The sequence below is a fragment of the Dreissena polymorpha genome, chromosome 5 (genome assembly GCF_020536995.1).
Source record: "Dreissena polymorpha isolate Duluth1 chromosome 5, UMN_Dpol_1.0, whole genome shotgun sequence".
In the NCBI taxonomy this organism is placed as follows: Eukaryota; Metazoa; Mollusca; class Bivalvia; order Myida; family Dreissenidae; genus Dreissena; species Dreissena polymorpha.
This window is the reverse complement of record NC_068359.1, coordinates 1,060,300-1,085,981: the sequence shown is the minus strand read 5'-3', so window position 1 is coordinate 1,085,981 and position 25,682 is coordinate 1,060,300. Positions and strand designations below refer to the sequence as shown.

At 35.3% G+C, this 25,682-nt stretch overlaps 1 protein-coding gene and 1 long non-coding RNA gene across 10 annotated transcripts in view; one reads left to right on the top strand and one right to left on the bottom strand.

Annotated features, from left to right (window-relative positions):
* The first annotated feature begins 479 nt into the window (after window positions 1-479).
* Window positions 480-25,682, top strand: part of LOC127832014 (uncharacterized) — a 167,825-nt gene continuing 142,622 nt past the window's right edge. For 8 of the 9 annotated variants that reach the window (XR_008026619.1, XR_008026620.1, XM_052357150.1 and 5 more), the window contains exons 1-2: window positions 480-575; window positions 8,131-8,280. Coding sequence is in view for 6 of the 9 variants with exons in the window: in XM_052357150.1 (XP_052213110.1) it covers window positions 8,210-8,280 (71 nt within the window). In the remaining 3 variants the exon portion in view is untranslated. The remainder of the gene's footprint in view (window positions 576-8,130; window positions 8,281-25,682) is intronic. The other variant, XM_052357149.1, reaches the window with a different exon arrangement.
* On the bottom strand, window positions 20,585-21,123 carry LOC127832019 (uncharacterized). Its single transcript, XR_008026623.1, has 2 exons — window positions 21,002-21,123; window positions 20,585-20,856 (listed from the first exon to the last, which is right to left on the bottom strand). It is a non-coding gene; the product is annotated as an uncharacterized LOC127832019 (long non-coding RNA).

Genomic DNA, 25,682 nt, shown 5'->3' with positions numbered 1-25,682 from the left:
TTGATTACTTTTAACCATGTGGTCATTTTAAACCAACAACCAAAGAGTTCTAAATAGCTGAAAAGAGTCTTCATATTCTTACTTATTTGACTTTAAAGAATGTGTTGAAATTGTTAAACAAGAGAGTTTAGACATTTGATAGTGTCTCAGAAATGTTATTTAAGGCAGTTTACCGGTATTCGAAAGTTTCTTGTTTTCATGTTTTTTTTTCTGTTATTTTGCCATTTTGTAACATAGCATTGTAAAAGCATACATCATAATTATAAGCTCATTCAAAAATGAGGTCTTATCTTTTGCTCCTTATAAAACACATTTCTATGACAAAGATGAATTTCTTTTTTATAGTAATATTAGTTATACTATATATCAATATGCTCCCTTAGACTTCACAATTAAGTCTTACTTTATAACATGAATTGTACAGCCTACTTTAAAATGGCCTCAGAGCATATTTAATAAAGATTAGATAAAAGTTAATTGATAGATCATCAGCTTGTCATGCAGTGAGAATTTTATCAAATTTAGTGTAGATCAAATTAGCATGGAAATATGAAGGCAGCATTTTGATGGACCAGGTAAGATATTACATATTTTCGTTAATTTATTTTCTTACTTGTTTCTGAAGAATACATGTGGTATATTATGAAGGCTTGCAGTCCTAGTATAATAGTAAAATAAGTTGTAAAGTAAAAGAACATTTATAAATTAAAACAAAACAAGGGACAAAATTGTCACAAAACCAGGTTTTCATTGTGAAAAAAAATCTGATAAAGGGAGACAACTCAAACTGAACTTTTGAAATGAACAAACAAAATTAACCCCCTTTGTAAGTTTGTTTTAAAATAAATCTATTTTTAGTCGTGGCGACCTTGACATTGGAGATATTGACGTGATTCTTTCGTGTGACACACCGTCCCATGATGGTGAACAAATGTGCCAAATGATTTTAAAATCTCATAATGAATGACATAGTTATAGCCCAGACAAGCTCATTTATGGCTATTTTTTACCTTTGAACTCAAAGTGTGACCTTGAGCTTGGAGATATTGACGTAATTTTTTCGCGCGACACACCGTCTAATGATGGTTAACAAATGTGCCAAATGATTTTAAAATCTCACAATGAACGACAAAGTTATGGCCCAGACAAGCTTGTTCCGCCTGCCCGCCAGCCCGCCAGCCAGCCCGCCAGCCAGCCAGCCCGCCCGCATTCGCCAATCTAATAACCAGTTTTTTCCTTCGGAAAACCTGGTTAAAAATTGACCATACCAAGAAATTAAATTTAAAATTTTTCCAAATTATTTTTTTCTGAATTTAATTAACTGTACAGGCACAGTTGCATTTAAGCTACCTACACATACATTACAGCACAATACCTACCTTTTGTCTAAAGTTATTGAAAATAAACCATATTTTTAAACGAAAGTGTGCTCAATCTAAGTGGCCCTAAATGCAATCTGCAAGTAAGCTACCTACAAACAAAATTACAGCACAAAACCTCCATCCAAACACAAGTTCATGTAACCTACCAGGGCTCTCGGAAACGCTTAATTATGCGTATTTGTACGCATAAATTTGCAACAAAAATGTATTTAAGTATTGAAAATTGCGTCAATATGTCAAGCAGCTCAAATGTACCGAAATTGTCTGCCATTCAAATCCAGACTGGTTTTCAATTTGGTTTCATTGTCAGCGTAAGCATTTAAACAAAAAGCGAAACCTGGTCTGCACCATAGTAAGCGACCACGCGTGAACTTTTTGTTATGGAAGCGCGCATGCTAGCTTGGCCAATCAATATCAATCTCGCTTACACCTAAGATAACTTTGTTGAATAAAATGTTAGAATGGACGGAGCTAACGGTTCATAATCTGAGTTAGACGCAATACAGTACAGCCAACGCGGCACAAACATTATCCGCGGCTACGCCACGGCCAGATTATAGTACACGGCGGCCGAATCGTGTGTTCATGCAGCGTATCGCCGCGGCACTCGGCATCGATCCGCGCAAAGACACCGAGTCTGTATTAGCCTCGCGTACTTTCGCGGAGTAAAACCACCGCATATGTACGCGGCGGATCGAGTGAAAAGATAGCCACCTACATATACATACATGTATGTGTAGCGTAGAATTAATTACGCGCAACTGTTAATGTTTCGTTCCATTATCATTATTAAATTTGTAATCCGAAACACACTTCCAAATTTTAATGCTAACGCGACCTTTGGCAAATTCTAGCGTCAAATAAACAGTGCTAAAATATCCTTTGTTTCATAAAAAGCGCACGAAAATTATGCAGACATGAAGAACGTTGTTCGGAAAGTTTGGGTGTATGTTGTGTTGTATAAATACATGAACATACATGTAGAACGTCGTTTGGAAAGTTTGGGTGTATGTTGTGTTGAATAAATACATGAACATCACGTCAGGCGTAAATCGCGTGTTCAGTGGGGAAAAAAACGCCCCGATTGGACGTTATTTCATCATCTCTATAAATAGAAACAAATGCCAAAATGTATTTGATACTTAAGAAAATATCAAGAATGTTTGTGTATCGTAAATATTTACCAGCATTTGCTTTAAAACTGGAATATACGGGATTATTGGGTAATTAGTAGCGATATTTTACTGTATAATATGAACAAAATAAATGTGTTTATATACGCATATTCAAACAATAGTTATAATAAGCTGATATTTAACAAAACAACAAATACGTTGTCACCGTCTTGATTATTGATGTGGCTTCAAACTGCTAATTTTCTCAGCTCAAATATAATAGCAAAATCAACATGCAGTTGATTTATAAATCCACCATATGCTGGAGCCTTGACCACTTGTATGTGCGAAAACATAATAACTTGACCTTGTTTATGTGTGAAATACATACACTACGGGCGGGGAACAAACTTAATTGGCCAGACACATTAACTATGCTTACATGTATATGCTAATACAATCCGCGCACAATAAATTTATTATGATTTTAATTATTATTATAATTGTTCTTTCAAAATTTGTGAACTACATGTAACAAATAATTTTAAAAAGATTTTTTATTTCATGATGCACATCGACTCGGCATCATGTCGCGGATCGCGGCATGCCTCGGCGGACAGATGCGAAGTTTCGCGGAAAAATGCGACTTGCCGCCGCATACTGACGCGGCTTCAACGACTCGTTTCGCCTTGGTATTGTCCAAAGGTCATAGACCGGACAGACTCATATGACATGAACGATTAATAACAAAGACAATGATTGATTGAAAATGGGCATTTATTTAAGATTCCATCAAATAGATAAATAATAGAAACGGACTCATATGACATGAACAAAATAACAAAGACAATGATTGATTAAAAATGGGCATTTATTTAAGATTCCATTAAATAGATAAATAATAGAAAACATAAATTAAAGCCCTCATACATGAGACTGTTTGTGCCTTTAAACCATTAACACGAGGCTGACAGGTAATTGGCAAAGCAGAGATAGTTAGAGACCTTGCCACCTGTCGTCCGGATATATATTACAAGTGCAAATAAAAACATGATTGAGGATGTAAAGCTCTGATAATATGATCATATAAAGAGATTTAGCACATATAAATAAACTGAAGATGGTAAGGTAAAGTCAACACTTGTGTGGCCTAAGCACTGACCAAGAATACACCAAAAGCTGCATATAAGCTTGATAACATATTAACAAAAACGCACTATGAAGATAACGAATTGCCTACTAGGCGAAAATAATTTAAGGTGAAGTTTACCATGGGTGTAAAATAGTAGACATTGCCATTTTGAAATATTATGAAAGGCTGATCATAAAAATTGAACACAGAACAGAGATATAACCAGCGAGTATGAAAATCGCACAATGTAAGTTGTAAATAAAATGGGCAAAGTGAGACTAGAAATATACTAAAATGTTATGGCTGTGAAAAATGGATAAATGACGAGATCCGTAAATGAAGGTGACACATAAATCATAATATGTTTCACGAAACATAACTAGTGTAAACTTAAATATAACAAGATGTGTTTGTGAAACACAATGTCCCCCTATATGACGTTTGACCTTGAAGGATGACCTTGACCTTGACCCTTCACCACTCAAAATGTGCAGCTCCTTGAGATACACACGCATTTCAAATATAAAATTGCTAGCTTCAATATTGCAGAAGTGACATTACATGAGCAATTTTGACCCATATATTTGACCTTGAAGGATGACCTTGACCTTGACCTTTCACCACTCAAAATGTTCAGCTCCATGAGATACACATGCATGCCAAATATCAAGTTGCTATCTTTAATATTGCAAAAGTATTCATAAAATAAGCGATTTGGCCGCATATATTTGACCTCTGACCTTGAAGGATGACCTTGACCTTGACCTTTCACCACTCAAAATGTGCAGCTCCATGAGATACACATGCATGCCAAATATCAAGTTGCTATCTTCAATATTGCAAAAGTATTCATAAAATAAGCGATTTGGGCCACATATATTTGACCTCTGACCTTGAAGGATGACCTTGACCTTGACCTTTCACCACTCAAAATGTGCAGCTCCATGAGATACACATGCATGCCAAATATGAAGTTGCTATCTTCAATATTGCAAAAGTATTCATAAAATGAGCGATTTTGGCCACATATATTTAATCTCTGACCTTGAAGGATGACCTTGACCTTGACCTTTCACCACTCAAGATGTGCAGCTCCATGAGATATAGCAAAAGTTATTGCAAAATGTTCAAGTTGGCGCAAACCAACCAACCAACAGACCAACCAACCAACAGACCAACCAACAGACAGGGCAAACACAATATGTCCCCCACTACTATAGTGGGGGACATACAAATGTTGAAAAATGAACTTAGTAAGTACATGTAAAACATGTTGCTGCAGCCTTGAACTGTCAGACAACTAATGAAAACTATACAGCAGATGTTGGCATAAACTATAAACTATCTACTATGGCACACCAAAGGGGTCGAAACTTTAACTTCTGCTCGAGCAGAAAAAAATGCTGCTCGAGCAGCATTTAAGTGCTGCTCGAGCAGCATATTGCTGCTCGAGCAGCAATTCACTGGTCGAGCAGCATTTAAATGCTGCTCGAGCAGCAAAATTCCTGCTCGAGCAGCAATATGCTGCTCGAGCAGCATTTATTTTTAGAATAAGCCATTGAACCCGTCAGCCAATCAAATTTGAGCTTACAAACGGACGACATTAGCTATCTCTACGGAAACGAAATAGACCGGTGAAGTGTTAATATTGTCAGATCGTGAGATCTGACGATTTTCACAGTACCCCCGTGATATTGCTCTGATCAGTCGCCGTGAAAAATGTCAGATTGATGAAAAAAAAAATTTAACGCATTGTTGTTTCAATTCAACTTAATTTCGCGTTTTAACAGCTTGCAGTTATTTTCGGACATCTTTTTTTCGGACGTTGAACCTAAACACATTGTTCACAACAAAGATATCAAAACAGTAGTTCTAACACCATGCAAACATTTGAATTTTAAAACGATTTTCGTTTTAAATGTTATATATATCGATGATGTACGTGCATTACGTTGTAAAGAAATATGGTAATGCCTAATTTCCAGTCCTGAGTGTTGCAGTTTTTTAATACAAAGATACAACATTGATTTAAGAAAATATTTTCAGATTATATATATATATATATATATATATATATATATATATATATATATATATATATATATATATCAATTCAGGAAAACTATTGTATTATATTTCACACAATCATAGTTACCACATTCATCATTTATTTCATATGTCAATAAGCTCGATTGGTAATTGTTGGTTCGGCTCGGGTAATGCTTTAAAGTACCCTGTGTACTCTTAAGTATACTTTAATGTACCCCGGGTACGCTAAATATACTTAAACGTACCGTTGGTCTGTCTGTCAGTGCAGTCACTCACAAACTTTTCAGTGCTTTATCTCAGAAACTCAATATAAGTTTTCAACATGAAACTTTATGGGTGTATAAATATAGCTGAGGAGAGGTGCCATGCACAAGAACCATAACCCGCCACTTTCTGATATAAGAGTTATTGCGCTTTGTTGTTTTTGTATGATGTAACTAGGGCTATATCTCAGATACTATACAAGATTTTAACATGAAACTTAATGGGTGTATAATTATCAATGCACGAGAACCATAACCGTATACTTTCTTACATAACGGTTATTGCCCTTATTTGTTATTGTCATTTTATGATGTAACTTTTCAGGGCTATATCTCATTTATAGAACCATGCATAAGAACCACAACCCTTCACTTTCTTAAATACAGTCCACTCTCGTTATCTCGAAGTCGGCGGGAACAAGAAAAAATATCGAGATAACGAGAGTTCGAGATATCTGATTAGGCGTTTTCAAAGAAAAAATAAATACCTGCTAAGTGGTCTAACTAAAGCCGTCACTGTGTGGCATAATACTCTCGACCTGATATACATGTATACGCGTTTTTACGAGGCACGTTTAATTTTGCTATTTAAATGCTTAAAATGACGTTTTAAGTATTACATAATTGCATGAACACATGCGGTTATAATTTTTCTAAACTGTCGAGTAAACATCTGGTAATGTTGCTATTTATAGCTATGATGCAATTGACGTCCAATTAAGACGAGGGTTTTCTATCTGAACATGCGTAAATCACGTTCCGGAATACTGAAGTGTACATGTACATTTTGTAGTTCATAATGCAAAGTTCAATCGATTATTAGTACAGGGTCAAATAAAAATGAAAAGCCATTTTGAGTCTTGACTTTATTATATATTAAAAACAATTAGTCCTTCGGCCTTCCGTCAGGCAGTGTATTAATTGCAGTTAATTCATGTTAAAGTGACAGTTAAAGAGACAGGCCTTACTCAAGTGTTAATGGCTAACGACATTACACACGTGTGATCATTGATGCAATCAACGGATCAATTTCCTACCGCACAGTATCGGGAGCAGCCGGGCGAAGCGAGACGGCGAAGTATCAAAGAAAAAATGTCTCACCTTTTGCTGAAACTGGGACAGTTATTCGCACTTCGAGATAAACCACAGTAAATACATGTAAAATTGGGACTCGGGACAAAATTTTATATCGACATATCGAATTATTCGACATAACGAAAATCGAGATATGCGATGTTTATTTATAAAGATAAAGAAGGAAAAAAGTTGGGACATTGAGCTTTACTTCGACATATCGAGAATATCGAGATATCCGATGTCGACATAACGAGAGTGGACTGTAAGAGTTATTGCCCTTTGTTGTTTTTGTATGATGTAACTTCTCAGGGCTTTATCTCAGAAACTATAAATACAAGATTTCAACATGAAATTTCATGGGTGTATAATTGTCAATGAGAATAAGTGCCATGCACAAGAAACATAACCCTAGTACATATGTACATGTCTGATGTTACTTTACAGGACTATATCACAGATACTATACACGATTTAAAGATGAAATTTAATGGATGTTAAGATATCAATGAGGAGAGGTGTCATGCACAAAATCTATAACCCTACACTTTCTTAAATAAGAGTTATTGCCAATTGTTTTTTTATGTTGTTGCTTTTAAATAAGTGAGATAAGGGTACAACCCTTCAAATAAACTTTTCTGTTAGTTCTGCACCCATCAATAATCAAAACTTATTTGGCGGGGGATATCAATTTAACGAATTTGCTTATTATTAGTCTAAACGTTGAAATAGACTTAATATTTTAAGTAGCAATGAGAATATAAGACACAACAGACTCATCAGTCATCAGTATTATGTTAGCATATCTTTAGTCGGTTACTGAACTAGGGCAAATAAAGTTGAAGTTTATCAGGTGGTCTAAAAGTCCTCACCGCCTAGCATATAAGTCTACAAAGTATTTTAAAACCGGTTCATGAACATGAAATGATAAGTCATTTACGCCATCGGGATTAATTAATTTAAGTCAATATGTTTTTGGCACAGAAGGATTTTATTAATATTTTGTTGAGTTCTCAGATTAATCGAGCCCAAAGCACTTCCTGCTACAAAAACATATTTTCGAGAAACAACACATATTGATAATATCCATTTTAATGCTGTGCGGGTCTTTACAGTGAAGTCATCGAGCCGCACAGATATGTTTGCCGCACCCAATGAATCAGAAGTCTGCGTCTCACGACTAGTCTCGATAAAATGAATCATGGGCCTGTCGCAACATTGTGGGATGCTTTTCATGACCAAACATTTGGCAGTCTGGAAATAAAGTAAGTCATTCATACTTAACTTAAAAAACAACATTTGTTTGCAATAAGAAAAGCATATATTCACTAGATTAAGTGTTCACAAAAAATACTATTTCTGAAAATAAAATTGCAAGAACGATAGTTTGACAGTGAAAAGTATTAATGTTTTATGCATCATAAATATACAATCACATTAAGACACTGAAAAACAACTTTTCATACAGAATTATATAATGGAGCAAAGAGAATGCTTTTTTTCATTATATGACACATTCATAAAAATTAAAATATGAGTAACCTTCTTGTTTAACCTTTTTTCAGGGTTATTTGACAAAAGTGGGACTCTATAACACAGTTTGATCCTCAGGTTATGATATTACATATGAAATATCATGTCCTTTATAAATTAAAAAAAAATGCAAGGCTCTTAAAACCAATGCACCAACAGAAAGGTACTATGATTATATTCTACATTCTCCCATTATTTTGTTGAATAAAAGTTAATGCAGATCTTTACTAAGCAAACTAGAGCTTTGTCACAGACGTTACAAATACCCCCACGTGCCGCATTGACACAGACTTTTTTGCATGCTGTCTTCACAAAACAAGAGAATCAAATTTATGGCGATTTTTAAGAATGATAATGCCATTATCATTTATGGCAATTTCGACCTTTGAACTCTTGAATTCTTTAGCATGACATGCAGTCCAAATTTATGGCAATTTTTTACTTTTGAACTCCAAGTGTGACCTAGACCTTGGAGTTATCGACATAATTCTTTTGCATGACACATCGTCCAATGACTGTGAACAAATGTACCATGTATTTTTAAAATCTCACAATAAATGACATAGTTATGGCCCGGACAAGATCATTTATGGCCAATATAGACGTAATTCTTTTGCGCAACACACCGTCCAATAATGGTGAACAAATGTGCCAAATGATTTTAAAATCTCACAATGAACAACATAGTTATGGCCTGGACAAGCTCATTTATGGCCTTTTTTTTACCTTTGAACTCAAAGTGTGACCTTGAACTTGGAGTTATCGACGTAATTCTTTTGCGCGACACACCGTCCAATGATGGTGAACAAATGTGCCAAATGATTTTAAAATCTCACAATGAATGACATAGTTATTGCCCAGACAAGCTCATGTATGGCCATTTTTAATCTTTGAACTGAAAGTGTTACCTTGACCTTCGAGATATTGAAGTAATTCTTTCGCGCGACACACCGTCCCATGATGGTGAACAAATTTGCCAAATGATTTTAAAATCTCACAATAAATGATAAAGTTATGGCCCGGACAAGCATTTGACCCTTGAACTCCAAGTGTGACCTTGATCTTGGAGATATCGACATACTTTTTTCACGCAACACACCGTTCCATGATGACCCAGCATGACCCATATTCAAACTTGGCTTAAACATCATCAAGATACAACTTGTGACCAAGTTTGGTGAAGATCGGATGAAATTTCGGGACAGACCGACAGACCGACCGACAGTACGACAAAGTGACTCCTATATAGAAATATGAAGCTAATTTATTACCATCAATGCAAACACTCCACAGCTGTTTCCATGGCGCTGTTTGTTGCAAGGTGGCGCTTTGAACTCTGAACTGAATTTTTCCAAGCCATCTTTCACAATTTGCGCTCGTTGACACATGAACTGGCTGCAACAAATATTTTGTTGGTAAAAATCAACAAAAATCATGTGCCTATATACTTAAGCGGTACTTTATCTATACCAAATTGTTTTGGTAATCAGTTTTCAAACATATATATATATGTGAATCTATTAACACATTATTTGAAACAGATAAGTGTGAGATATAGGACACAATAATAAATAAGAATGAACTAAGAAAGCAAGCTTAAATTTATATATAGCCTATCATTTTTAAAGTGTTGGTGGTCATTACAAATTAATATTTATGATAAAGATCCAAATATAGAAAACAAATAAGATTTACAAAGTTTTTTGAATATCTTGTTTGGTATATTGCCTGATGAATGATAACTGGAACTGGCCAAAAAAGCTCCCTAAATGTGACCTTTGATCTCTTGTTAACGCATGCGCTGCAGCTTCTCTACATGGAGAACATATGTGGTAAGCTATATTAACAAGAGCACCGCCTTGCGGGTGCAGACCGCTCATCTATTTTCTTTTTAAAGGTGAAGGGATTCTCATTTTCAATCACAAAGGAGGGAGGGGCGGAGTGAAGAGGGGTGTATAGTGTGGGGGTGTGGAATTTATTACATTATCTTCCAAAAATGCGAAAAAAAACGCAAAAATAAATACAAAAAATCGGGGGTGGGTGGGGGTGGGGGTGGGGGGGGAGTGGGGGGGGGGATTTCTGGGTGCGATGGTTGGACAGTATTTCAAACATAAAATAATAAAAATAATTATTTGTGTTTTTTAACCGTTTCAAAAAAAAAATAAAATTGGGGGGTGGGGGGGGGTAAAGTGTGAGGGTGTGGTGGTAATTTGTGAGATGATCTTTAAAAAAAAAAATTAGGGGGGGGGATTCGGGTGGGGGGAGGGGGGGTTGTGGGGGATTGTTGGGTGCGATGGTTGGACAGTATTTCAAACATAAAATAATAAAATAAATATTTGTGTATTTTAACCGTTTCAAAAAAAAAATTGGGGGGGTGGGGGGGGGGGTATAGTGTGAGGGTGTGGTGGTCATTTGTGAGATGATCTTAAAAAAAAAAAAAAAAAAAAAAAAAATAAGGGGGGGGAGGGGGGGGGGGAGGGCACAAGGGATGGTTTGGGTGGAGTCTATTGTGGTATGTCAGGTAAGAGTAGTTTTGTCAAAGTATCAATCAAATCTAATCATAAATAAAGAAGTTATGGCAATTTTAGCAAAATTTAATAATTTGACCTTGAGAGTCAAGGTCATTCAAAGGTCAAGGTAAAATTCAACTTGCCAGGTACAGTAACCTCATGATAGCATGAAAGTATTTGAAGTTTGAAAGCAATAGCCTTGATACTTAAGAAGTAAAGTGGATCGAAACACAAAATTTAACCATATAGTCAAAGTTACTAAGTCAAAAAAGGGCCATAATCCCGTAAAAATGACAACCAGAGTTATGCAACTTGTCCTTTTACTGTACCCTTATGATAGTTTGCAAGTGTTCCAAGTATGAAAGCAATATCTATGATACTTTAGGGGTAAAGTGGACCAAAACACAAAACTTAACCAAATTTTCAATTTTCTAAGTATAAAAAGGGCACATAATTCTGTCAAAATGCCAGTCAGGGTTACATTACTTTGCCTGCACAGTCCCCTTATGATAGTTAATAAGTGTTGCAAGTATGAAAGCAATAGCTTTGATACTGTAGGAATAAAGTGGACCTAAACACAAAACTTAACCAAATTTTCAATTTTCTAAGTATAAAAAGGGCACATAATTCTGTCAAAATGCACGCCAGAGTTATCTAACTTTGCCTGCCCAGTCCCCTCATGATAGTAAGTAAGTGTACCAAGTTTGAATGCCATAGCATTGATACTTTCTGAGAAAAGTGGACCTAAACGCAAAACTTAACCAAAATTTTCAATTTTCTAAGTATAAAAAGGGCACATAATTCTGTCAAAATGCACGCCAGAGTTATCTAACTTTGCCTGCCCAGTCCCCTCATGATAGTTAGTAAGTGTACCAAGTTTGAATGCAATAGCATTGATACTTTCTGAGAAAAGTGGACCTAAACGCAAAACTTAACCGGACGCCGACGCCAACGCCGACGCCAAGGTGATGACAATAGCTCATAGTTTTTTTTTAAAAAATAGATGAGCTAAAAATGGCATATTCAATTATCGAATCACAGTTTGGATAAGCTCAGAGACACACATTAAATGCACATACACCAACTGCTACTGTGACTGCTATATCAAGCAGGTAAGACAAAAATGAATTACAGCTTTGAACCTTACCAGAACAAATCGAACAAGGCCTTGTTGTTACCACCCAACGAGTCGTAAATGGTTACAGTCCTGGACATAACACTTGCAACCAGCAAAACCCAGTGATTGTTGCCTTTACATTGTGGCAGCATAAGTAGATCATACATACTGAAGTCCACCTACAAAATGTGAAATTATAATGTACCTTAAACAATGTATACATTACTAAACAGAGAGAAATTTGCTCAAATTACTTCAAAGAAGTATAGTGGCATGCTAGAATCAAGTACAGTTTAAGTTAACAATACACAAAAGATTGTCAGGCAATATGGTACTCCTGGAACAACTTTGTTTAGGTCATTTGCAAAGAACATGTAGAATTTATGAAGAACCACCACTTTTACATAAAAATTAATGTTATGTAAAACGAAGACTTTGGCATTCATATCTCACAGACAAATCAAGTCATTACCACTGCCACCTTCATCAACATAATTATTGGACACATATAGAACTACTATATCTCACTACATACAAAATGTGGTAGCCCTAGATCCTAGAGTTAGGGACAAGAATATTTTAAAAGTTTTCACAAAATAAGCAAGCAAGAAGTGTATATAATGTTCAATTTTGTGACCCTCGGGTCAGGGTCAAATTTGACCCAAAGGGCATAATTTGAACAAACTTGGTAGATGACAATAAGATGTTACTGCAAACCAAATTTGGTAGCCATAGTCCGAATGGTTTTCAACAAGATTTTTTTTTAAATTTTCATAAAATAGGCGCTTTATTCAATTTTGTGACCCCCCCCCCCCCCAGGGTCAAAGTTTACCCCAGAGGCATAATTTGAACAAACTTGGTAGAGGACTATAAGATGTCACTTCATACCAAATTTGGTAGCCCTAGGCCCAATGGTTATGAACAAGAATGATTTTTAAAGTTTACCCTAAATTAGCCATTTATAAGCATATGTTCAATTTGTGACCCTCGGGGCAGTTTTAAATTTGACTCCAGGGGCATAATTTGAACAAACTAAGAAGAGAACTAATACATGTCAATACATACCAAATTTGGTAGCACTATGCCATACAGTTATGAACAAGTAGATTTTTTAAGTTTTCACAAAATAGGCCTCATATAAGCATATGTTCAATTTTGTGACCCTCGGGGCAGGGTCAAACTTGACCCCAGGGACATAATTTGAGCAAACTTGGTAGAGGACAATAAGATGTCACTACATACCAAATTTGGTAGCCCTAACCCCAACGGTAATGGACAAAAAGATCTGTAAAGTTTTCACAAAATAGCCCCTTTATAAGCATATGTTAAATTTTGTGACCCTCGGGGCAGTTTCAAATTTGACCCCAGGAGCATAATTTGAACAAATTTGGTAGAGGGCTATTAGATGTCTCTACATAGCAAATTTGATAGCCCCATGCCCATATGGTAATGGATGAGAAGATTTTGAAAGATTTCACAAAATAGGCCTTATATAAGCATATGTTCAATTTTGTAACCCCAGAGCAGGGTCAAATTTGACCCCAGGCGCATAATTTGAACAAATTTGAAATAGGTTCATCCAAGGAACATTACTGAGAAATTTTATCAGAATTGGACCAGTAGTTTAGGAGAAGAAGATGTTTAAAGGAAAAGTTAATGCACGGACGGACGCACGCAGGCACGGACAGACGCACGCATGGCGGACACAGGACCATGACATAAGCCCCGCTGGCCTTTGGCCACTGGAGCTAAAAATCAATTAAGGAAGGGAGGGAGCACCCCTCCCTAACCCAACCATAAAGGCCCCTGGGCATCTGGAATATGATCACAAGCACTAATAATCATATTATAATGCTAAAACCCGGTCACCACTGTCGATAAATTGGAAATTGTTATGACTGTGAGATATAATGTAAACATTTGCATACAGATCAATCTTTTTTCTTCAAGCAAAACACAAAATAACAATGCAAAATTAAAGTTTTAAAGGTTTTCAATGGGTACAAATAGGGTATTTATCTGGACATTGGAAAAGTTGAAATACATGAAAATATCATCAAACAACTTAAATGTATTTCATTGTCAAATATGTTTTTCTTGATTTTTCTCCAAACTTTACACAAATATGGGTGATTTCAAAACTAACTAGAAATGGCGCGGCAGAGGCCGACGTGTATCCCCACGTCGCATGTTTGACCCAGGGGTGCCCCAGGGTTGGTAATGGGGCTATGCATAGTTGAGATTGAACGTATTGTCATAAGAGAAGTTCGGTATCAATTAGATGTGAATCGGTGTAGAAATGAAGAAATTATAGTAAAAGGCAATTTTGGGTGGGCGTGGCCTATGTGGGCGGGGTGCCCCAGGGTTGGTAATGGGGCCATGCATAGTTGAGATTAACCATAATGTCATAAGAGAGGCTCAGTATCAATTTGAAGTGAATCTGTGTAGAAATTAAGAAATTATTGTAAAAGGCAATTTTGGGTGGGCGTGGTCTATGTGGGCGTGGCCAATGTGGGCGGGGCACCCCAGGGTTGGTAATGGGGCCATGCATAGTTGAAATTATCCGTATTGCCATAAGAGAGGTTCAGTATCAATTTGAAGACATTCGGTGTAGTCTCCGGTGCACTCAAAATGTGCAGCTCCATGAGATACACATGCATGCCAAATATCAAGTTGCTCTCTTGAATATTGCAAAAGTTATGACCAAGGTTAAAGTTTTGGGACACACACACACACACACACACATACAATGACAGACAGGCCAAAAACAATATACCCCTGATCTTTCGATCCGGGGGCATAAAAATGAGTAAAAATCGCTGACCCGGCCCCACCTCAACCCACATAACTTTTGACCCAGGGGTCAGATCAAAATTCCAAATAGTGCAGGGTCGCACATATGCTCATAGCTACCATGTGTGTTAGTTTCAAGGTTCTAGTGCTTATAGTGTAGGAGGAGAAAGTGGCCAGGACGGACAGATGGACGGACGGAAGACGGAGATAACTACAATATCCCCACTTTTTCTCCGAAAAGCGTGGGGATAATGAAGCCTAAATGAACAATTTTCTCAAATTTTAGATGTTAAGTTATGGCAACAGTTTTGTTTGTATTGCATAGGGAAAGGGTTCAAGTTTTATAAATGAGTAGGGCCGTTCTGTCAGATGTAATCACTTTTTCACCACAAAACATGATGTTAACCAAATGTTTTTGATTTTTTTTTTATAAATGTACATGTCTTTTGCACTTAATAAAATCCCATTAAAACATGTTATCAATATTTTGTGTGTTTTGTCAACATGCAGTATGTTCTTAAGCAAAATATAAATACAAAATCGGAAGTGTTCTAAAAAAAATTATGGAAAAAATTGAAATGTTCATGTTTTTAACACATATTTTTCAAAACTATACTCCTAAAAGTTTTTTTCCTGGCCTCAAAGCAGTGTATCTTAAAGTAAAAACTCAGATTTATCAAAATATAGGATGGCCTTCAAATATATGTGAAGTTTCTTTTTTATTATATAAGAAAATCTGCAAAAACTAGCTTTTGCCAAAACTGTATACAATTTTCAAACATTTGTACACTTAATTGGGACACTTACATGACTTTTGTATACAAGTTAAATAAGCAAACCATTCAACATATATACTTTTTAAATTTTTATTACATTTGACTACCGGTATACAAATTAATGTTTCCCCAAATAATGTTCTGTGCTAGAAGGTCCATTTGATGATTTAAGGTTGATGTTTAGAGATTTAAGATTATTTGTACTTGACAACTTTAGTTTTCATTTATTCTAAGAAATACCCAAACAGTCAGTAATATAGAATACAAATTAAATTGGCATAAAATATTCTGATAAAATTATAAGATAAGTTACAGGGAACTTGAATTGTTTGCTGAAAGGATCTAGCATGATTTTAGGCCAAATCTGTACACTTGGGACATTTTCAAAATAGATGAAAATCTGAAGAAAAATAGCATAACTTTTATATGTATTTTATTTGAGGTATTTTTGTGGCCCTTAGTATGTTTATAACCGATGGGATATCAGAGGCATAAGGAATCTCCATAATTATGCAGTGTGTCATAGATCTGTATTTCCCATAAAAAACACATATATTTCACAAATTGTAGATACATTTGACCTGGTTTTCAATATATTTCACATAGTTGTATATATTTGACTTTGGTTTCATAATTTATCTTGTTCTATATAATAAAGATCTATTTGACATTGCTCTCTATATGCTAGAGATCTATATGCTGGGCATTTTTCTCTATACAAATGGATAGCATACCTTGTTCTCTAAATATCAAATGATGTTCTCTACATATTAAACATTGTTCTCTATGGCATTGACCTTGATCTTTAAATATAAGACATTATGCCTCTTCTATATGTTGGAATTTGATATCTATATATAAGACATTGCTCTCTATACTTGAAGTTGATCTAATATTGTGTTCTCTATATATTGGACGCTTTTCTATAAATATTGAACATGGTTCTGTATACAAAATACATGTTTATATTTTTTTATAATATTTGACCTCGTTTTCTATATAAATATGTGTCTTGTTCTGATAAAACTGGGCTAAATTCATGTGCGTAAAGTGTCGTCCCAGATTAGCCTGTGCAGTCCGCACCGGCTTATCAGGGACGACACTTTCCGCTTAAACTTGATTTTCGGTAAGAAGGGACTTCCTTCAAACTAAAAATACCATAAAAGCGGAAAGTCTTGTCCCTGATATGCCTGTGCAGTCTGCACAGGCTAATCAGGGACGAGACTTTTCGCACATGAATTAAGCCCAGTTTTCTCAAAAAAAGACACATATAATTCACTGTTCTATATTTAGACCTTGCTCTCTATATATTAAACATTATATTCTCTATATATTGGACCTTGTTCTTTATAAATTAGACCTTGTTCTTTTTATACTTTATACATTAAACACGATGTCCTCTTACTTGACCTTCCTCTGTAATACAATATATCCTCTATATATTTTGGTAATGTGTCATTAAAAATGAATGAAATAATAATTAGTGCTGTACCGTTGTTTATCGAAGGTTTTAACATGGTTTTTAGTTTAGATGTGTAGGAATTGTACCACAAGGGTGACAGTCTGCATGGTTTAATTATAAGTGTCTGAAAGACTTTGTCATCCATCATATTTGACATTTGACCATGTTCAACTTTTATTTTGGCTTTTTTTTCCAGTTGCTTTTGAATGCTTTATTAAATCAAAATTTAATCATTAATTCTGCTATAATGTAAGTTTGTTTTCACTTTCTGGAGGTTTATAAGAAAAACATTCATTTTATGTCCCAAGTGTACATGTACAACATTTAATAACCAACTTTAGGCTAACATTGAAGATTATTGGAGAAACATTTTGATTAAAATTGACATTAATTTGAGAAGAGGAAATGTATTTTTGTAATAATGTTATGGTAAAGTCAAATATACTTCCCACACATTATCATTTATATGCTTATATTTTTCTTCTGAAGACAAAATATGGAGACATACCCATATAGTAAGAGTAGTTCGACCCCAGAGTGAAGAAACCACCTTTTTCTCTTGGAGATTACACCCTTCTGTGTACTTCTTTCCAGAAAATTAGTGCCTTTGTTTATTTTTTTAAAGCTATAACCTGTCCATCAAACACGATAAAAATTTTGTACACTTGGGACAATATGATATTTGTCTTGCAAAAAAAGTTCACAAGGTTTTGGCATCAAATTTTCTGTACATATAGTGATAAGCATTAATGGTTTGAAGAAAATGATGTAAAACCTTGAAAACTCTATCTTATGAAAAATTTAAAATAACTTTCATGCAAAATGTACACTTGGGACAGGGACAAATTTTGACCACATTTAGTATTCAGCTGTTCAAAATTTACATGAACAAATAATTGTATAAATACCTGTACAATTGTGTAGAAAAAACATGTGACAGGTTAAAAGGACACTTTTTACCTATAAATATTGAAGCACTTTATGATGCCACCTCTTAATATACGTGAAGAGAGTTGAAAATTGTGGCACAAAATTGACAAGAACATCATTGCTTTGAACACTTGCTACAAGAGATATCAACCTAAGTTATAAGAAGCATTGTTTTATTTTTCTTAAAGCATATGCATTTTTATATTCATTAAATGATGGCAATACCTAATATTTCTGAAAGTTTTATTGAAGTATAGAATTGAAAATTGCCTTTAACATAAAATGTCACGCAAAACCAGTACACTTGGGGCAATTTTAAGGATATTTTTCAATATATTTTGTTAATGAAGCAAGTTATTGAGAAGAATTTTCACATTTAAGTTAATCACATGGAAACACTTCTGTAAGATAGAAAAAGAACTCAAACATGCTTAATGGTAAGAAAATAAATGCATGTTTTATTTAGGCTTCATTCTTTTTTAAATCACCCATAGGATATGATGCAGCATTTGTCTTTACGGTATATAAAAAATCAATCATTTTTACCCGGAAGTTGGCGCTGTAATAAATTTGCTATTCTTGGTGTTCTTTTACCAAGCTTGATTAGGAATTTTTGAAAACGCGCCATGGAGATTTTCTTTCACCATTAAAAATAATAGTTCACGGATTCAAACCATAATTCCTGATTTATATGTTGCTACAGTGGATTCCTGTTCTTAGCATACCATGTCAGCAAAAATTATGCTAATAACAGGAATATGCTATTAACGGGAACACAGATTTTAGCATAAATATAGCAACTGGGGGCATACAATTAGTCAAATCTGTTAATAATTGATCGTCAAAGTGAAATTAAAATTCAACATTGTATATGATTGATGTTTAAGATAACTATTCATCAAATGGAATTGTATTCTAAGGTGTTTGCATTAGCATTTGAGCATATTTTTGCAGATTTAAAGCATATTTTTTTGGCATTCTGAGAATGTTATATGCTATAAAGACTTTAAGTGAATTCTGAATATTGGGGTTAAAAATTATGCTATTAATAGAAGAAAAATACATTACAAGAGTTCCGCGGTCGGAGATGACCGCATTGAAGCCGGATTTTTGATTTAAATGACAGGAAAGTACCTTTCGTGTTTTTGTCAATGCAATACTTAAATTACTGAAATATTGTTCAAAGGTCAAAATGAAATGTAAGTACTTTTCAAGGCATGAGCAAACCTTGTGTTATGTTTTGAATGCATGCATATACATGAACAACAATAACATTTAAGGTCACAAATATGAACTTGAATTGACAATTAGGAAAGTTTGATCTCAATTTTTTTATTAGCAAATTAGTAACATATTGTTTGAACTTTAAAATGACCAGTTGTTCTCTTGACCAGTGGTCATCTGTTAGTCATGGCAAAGTCCATGTCCAAGCATACGAAAGTTAAAACAACTTTTAATTTTTAACATTCAAGGTCACAGTGACCTTGACCTTCAATGACCTTAAAATGACCAATTGTCATCTACTAGTGCTGGCCAACCTTCATGTCCAGTTTGAAGACTGTAAGTCCAAGCATAAGAAAGTTATACCATGAAATAAGAATTTTAACATTTTTACATTCAAGGTCACGGTGACCTTGACCTTAAAATGACCAGTGGTCATCTACTAGTTCTGGCCAACCTTCATATCAAGTTTGAAGACTCTAGGTCTAAGCATACCAAAGTATTAACAACTTTAACATATTTACATCCAAGGTCACAGTGACCTCGACCTTCAAATGAATGACCTTGAAATGACCAGTGGTCATCTAAGTGTGCTTGCAAACCTTTACGTCAAGTTTGAGATTCTAGGTCCAAGCATACCAAAGTTACAACAATTTTAACATTTTAACATTTAAGTTCACAGTGACCTTGACCTTCAAATGAATGACATTGAAATGAATGACCTTGAAATGACCAGTGGTCATCTAAGTGTGCTTGCAAACCTTTACGTCAAGTTTGAGATTCTAGGTCCAAGCATACCAAAGTTATAACAATTTTAACATTTTAACATTGAAGGTCACAGTGACCTTGACCTTCAAATGAATGACATTGAAATGAGCAGTGGTGATCTTCTAGTACTGGCCAACCTTTATGTCAAGTTTGAAGACTCTAGGTACAAGCATACCAAAGTTATAACATGGAATAAGAACTTTAACATTTTTACCTACCAAAGTTATAAGAACTTTAACATTTTTACATTCAAGGTCACAGTGACCTTGACCTTAGAATGAATGACCTTGAAATGACCAGTGGTCATCTAAGTGTGCTTGCAAACCTTCATGTCAAGTTTGAAGACTCTATGTCCAAGCATACCAAAGTTATAACAATTTTAACATTTTAACATTTAAGGTCACAGTGACCTTGACCTTCAAATGAATGACATTGAAATGACCAGTGGTCATCTTCTAGTACTGGCCAATCTTTATTTCAAGTTTGAAGACTCTAGGTACAAGCATACCAAAGTTATAACATGAAATAAGAACTTTAACATTTTTACATTCAAGGTCACAGTGACCTTGACCTTCAAATGAATGACCTTGAAATGTCCAGTGGTTACTTACTAGTTCTGGCCAACCTTCATGTCAAGTTTCAAGACTCTAGGTCCAAGCATACCAAAGTTATAACAACTTTAACATTTTTACATTCAAGGTCACAGTGACCTTGACCTTCAAATGAATGACCTTGAAATGTCCAGTGGTTACTTACTAGTTCTGGCCAACCTTCATGTCAAGTTTCAAGACTCTAGGTCCAAGCATACCAAAGTTATAACAACTTTAACATTTTTATATTGAAGGTCACAGTGACCTTCACCTTCAAATGAATGACCTTGAAATGACCAGTGGTCATCTGTTAGTCCTGGCCAACCTTCATGTCAAGTTTGAAGACTCTAGGTCCAAGCATACCAAAGTTATACCATGAAATAAGAACTTTAACATTTTCGAGCACGCCGCCACCCCGCCCGCCCGCCCGCCCGACAACATCAATCTATAAGCCGAGATTTTTTCGAAAAAAATCCGGCTAAAAATTTAAGAATTAATCTGTGCTTTGACATTCTATATGCTAATAACAGAAATATGCTATTATCAGGTATGCTAATAAATGGAATCCAGAAATTATCCTTCAGTCTAACAGAATTTTGTAGCCTGTCAGACCAAACATCTGACAGATTATTTTACATTTTGCGGTGTCTGACTTGGCTTCTCACTTTTGAGTCCATGATGCTAAATGTTTTAGATTCAACACTAGTTTCCTCAACCTCACAACACCAGAGCTCCTGTGATGCAAATATACTTAAGTGGTATAAAGAGATATTTTTTTCCCTGCAAATTGTGTTGAGTTCCTCACTTCTGGTTAAAAACAAACCTGTTACCCTCCAATTGACTGTCAATTTAAACAGCAAACTCCAATACATATTCCTGTTTGTATTCTTGTATGAAAATGTCCACAACATATGGGCGTAGTTATATGGGGACTGAATATTCAAATACATGTAGGTTAAGAAGTACAGTAAATGACATGACAAAATGCTGTTAGGACATATCATCATCCTTAATTCTAAACCAGCTATACATGACATTATTCTTAAGAGGGGCATTTCAGAATAAAGATAAAAAGATACAAACGCTTCGCAATGGAAAAATTATTTCCTGCAAAAATTTTTTATCGAAATTATTTCTGTCAAGACATGTTGTACAATAGCATGCCATGGTTAAAATGAGTGTGTAATACAATGCCTAAACTCATTCTGCAAAGTTTGGGAAGTCTGCTTTAGGGACATTTAAATGGAAGGACAGATGAAAGGTAACTCATTATAGTGCCACCAATGTAATTATTATGCAATTTTTTTGCAGTTCAGAGCTGAAAATAACATCCCAGAACTTAATTATGCACTGCCAAGTTATTCAATAAATAGTAAATTGTAAACATTTCAATTATGAAAAATTAAACAACTTGTAATTCAGACACAACTCACATTTTACCTGTTGTTAGCTTTGAACAAGCTAATTGGCCTCGGTGAAAAATAATTTACATTGAAATTGAGAAAAGTCCTTGAGAACTCAGTGCCCCAGATAATTATTTGGGAAATAGGGTTTTCAACCATTGATTTTGAAAAATAGGGTGATTCCATTCTTCATATAGAGTGAAATGAGTAATAAAAATGCATACCTTAAAATAATTGCTGATTTACTTCCGTTGACGCTGCACACTTGTATTGATTCAATAGAACTGTAAACTATCATCATAAATTTTAATAAACTGATGTTTCCTAATATCTTTAATCCTTGAAACTGTCCATGATATAAACTTTAAAAAATGTTGACAATTTCTAACCAATGACATGCCTTTTTATACTTTTGACAGGTTTGTTAAGTCACAGACTTTCCATTATGTTTTTTGGATGTCAACTCAACTGCTGTATATACAGTTTCTAACAAAATCGATAACACGAATGATTCGGCACTTATTGGCTCTTGCTTTCTTGATTCGAAAAAGTTTGCGATCGGCTGATATTTTGGCGCAACAATCTCGGACGTCTTTCGACCTCTATCTGCTATTTTTTTTTTGCATCGTAATAGAATCTGAAAGTACAGACGCTTAACAAAAACATGCACAATGAGCGACGAATTAGGTCAGATTGAAAACGCATAGTGTTTGAATAACTATGACCGTTTGCTGAGCTTGCTGAATGTAAGCGTCATCGCGTAACGATAATAATTCCAAAGAGAAAATACCTAAAATGAGCAAAGCATTTTTAATCGAAGTTTTGTATCGTTAATTTGACGAATTTGCGTAAAAGTCAAATTCATTGCATTTTCAATACTCATGATATTGTATTTCTTTGCATTTTTAAACATTTTAATAGGGTGAAAGACGCAGATACGCAGCTTATCTGGGGCACTGAGAACTGGTTAACAGACATGATATTTTGCCTTTTTGGATAATTGTAAGAGTTAGAATAGCAGATATACATGTATGGGGAGAACGAGAAACGTAAACAATGTTAACCAGAAAGGCACAATCACAGGCAATCGGCACCTGTGTCGGAAGCAATTATTAAGAACCATTAAGAAAGTAAATCGATAGAAACAGAGAACCTACACTTGCGCACCCTTTGAGCCATTCTTATCAGTCATCGTCGTGATTTTCGCAAAAGTTTTAACAGCCGTTAGACATTTATGATCGATTTTCTTATTAAGCGAATGGCAACAATTTTTCGATCGACTAGTTTGCAGCCAAAATATAAAGCACTTACCGCGTGTCAATGTTAAACTTTAAGCAGGTCGTCACATAAACTTGCAGAAGATGTGAAAAAGGCACCATCATGGCGGCAGCCATTTTTTCCAAACAAACCAGTTTCGCACCAAACGGCAAATATAACAAGAGTTCTGATTGGCTAATGCCATAATCTAAAAATAAATGCTGGTCGAGCAGGATTTTTCTGCTCGAGCAGAAAAAATGCTGGTCGAGCAGTAAATTTGCTGCTCGAGCAGCATTTTGCTGGTCGAGCAGCATTTAAATGCTGCTCGAGCAGCATTTTTTTCTGCTCGAGCAGAAGTTAAAGTTTCGACCCCTTTGGTATCCCATAATCTACAGGCACTGTTAAAAGGGTAAAATCTACCTGTATCCCTAAACTGATTGGTGAACATAAATCTATGGTAAAATGTACAGTGACACAAACAATGGTGAGATGCAAATGTAAGCAATCCTGTAGGAAAGCAATGTAGCTGTGGACTTGCACGGTCAGACAATACAAACAAGAAATATCTTTAAAAAAGATATACGGCGTGGATTGTGGTTGGATTTGGTAAAAGGTAAAGAGTTCAATGAATGAGATCAAAGATAGCGAATGTCTTTTTCTGTGCAGTTCTTACCTGCATGACACGCAGTACGGGATGTTACATGGAGTTTTCACGGCTTATTTTACATTATTACATATTGCTTGTCATAAACCTATAGATACAAAACAGAAAACCAAAAGAAGAATGGAAGTGAAATTAATACATTAAGTCAACCAGCCACACGCAAAGTATCCGTACATATTTTAACCCATTTATGCCTAGTGGACTCTCCCATCCTTCTATATTGGATCAATTTATTTCCAAAATTAGGGATGTCTAGTATATTTATTTCTATATTTTACAGAAATTTCTTTAAACAAACAGCGCAGACATCTGGGTCTACGCTGTTTGCCAAGGCCTTTTTTTCTAGACGCTGGGCATAAATGGGTTAAATATTCATACGCGTGTTCTTCGAACAAACCTATTTTAGTGGTTTGTCAATTATTAACAGTATCGAGAATCATCGCGCTCATGCTAAATACATTAGTCAATATGGTGGAATAATTCTTGTTAAATTAATCAAAAATATTATTTATCATTTTATTGTTGAAAACACATTTAATAATCTAGTATTTACATACCATAATTATATCACTGAATATTTTCATTTAACATATTTCTGGTCTAAAGAAAATTCCACATGTATACAGCAAATGTTACAGTATAAATTATTTACACAAGGAAAAAAATGAAAAAATACCTGCAACCATAAACTGTCAGGTAAACATAAAAGAAACTTTCAAGATGTAGTGTCAATACACTTGCACGTAGAACAAGGGCTGTTTGTAAAACATGCATGCCCCCCATATGGGCTGTCCGTTGAAGTGGCAGCCATTGTGTGAATACGATTTTTGTCACTGTGACCTTTACCTTTGACCTAGTGACCTGAACATCAATAGGGGTCATCTGCGGGTCACAATCAATGTACCTATGAAGAGTAATGATCCTAGGCAAAAGCGTTCTTGAGTTATCATCCGAAAATCATTTTACTATTTCGGGTCACCGTGACCTTGACCTTTGACCTTGTGACCTCAAAATCAATAGGGGTCTTCTGCAAGTCATGATCAATCTAGGTATGAAGTTTCATGATCTTAGGCGTATGCGTTCTTGAGTTATCATCCGAAAACCATTTTACTATTTCGGGTCACCGTGACCTTGACCTTTGACCTAGTGACCTCAAAATCAGTAAAAGTCATCTGCGAGTCATGATCAATATACCCATTAAGTTTCATGATCCTAGGCATATGGGTTCTTGAGTTATCATCCGGAAACCATTTTACTATTTCGGGTCACCGTGACCTTGACCTTTGACCTAGTGAACTCCAAATCTATAGGGGTCATCTGCAAGTCATGATCAATCTTCCCATGAAGTTTCATGATCCTAGGCGAATGCTATCTTGAGTTATCATTCAAAAACCATTTTACTATTTCTGGTCACCGTGACCTTGACCTTTGACCTAGTGACCTCAAAATCAATAGGGGTCATCTGCAAGTCATGATCAATGTACCTATGAAGTTTCATGATCCTAGGCCCAAGCGTTCTTGAGTTATCGTCTGACAACCACCTGGTGGACGGACCGACAGACCGACCGACAGACCGACATGAGCAAAGCAATATACCCCCTCTTCTTCGAAGGGGGGCATAAAAATGTCGACCATTTGAATAA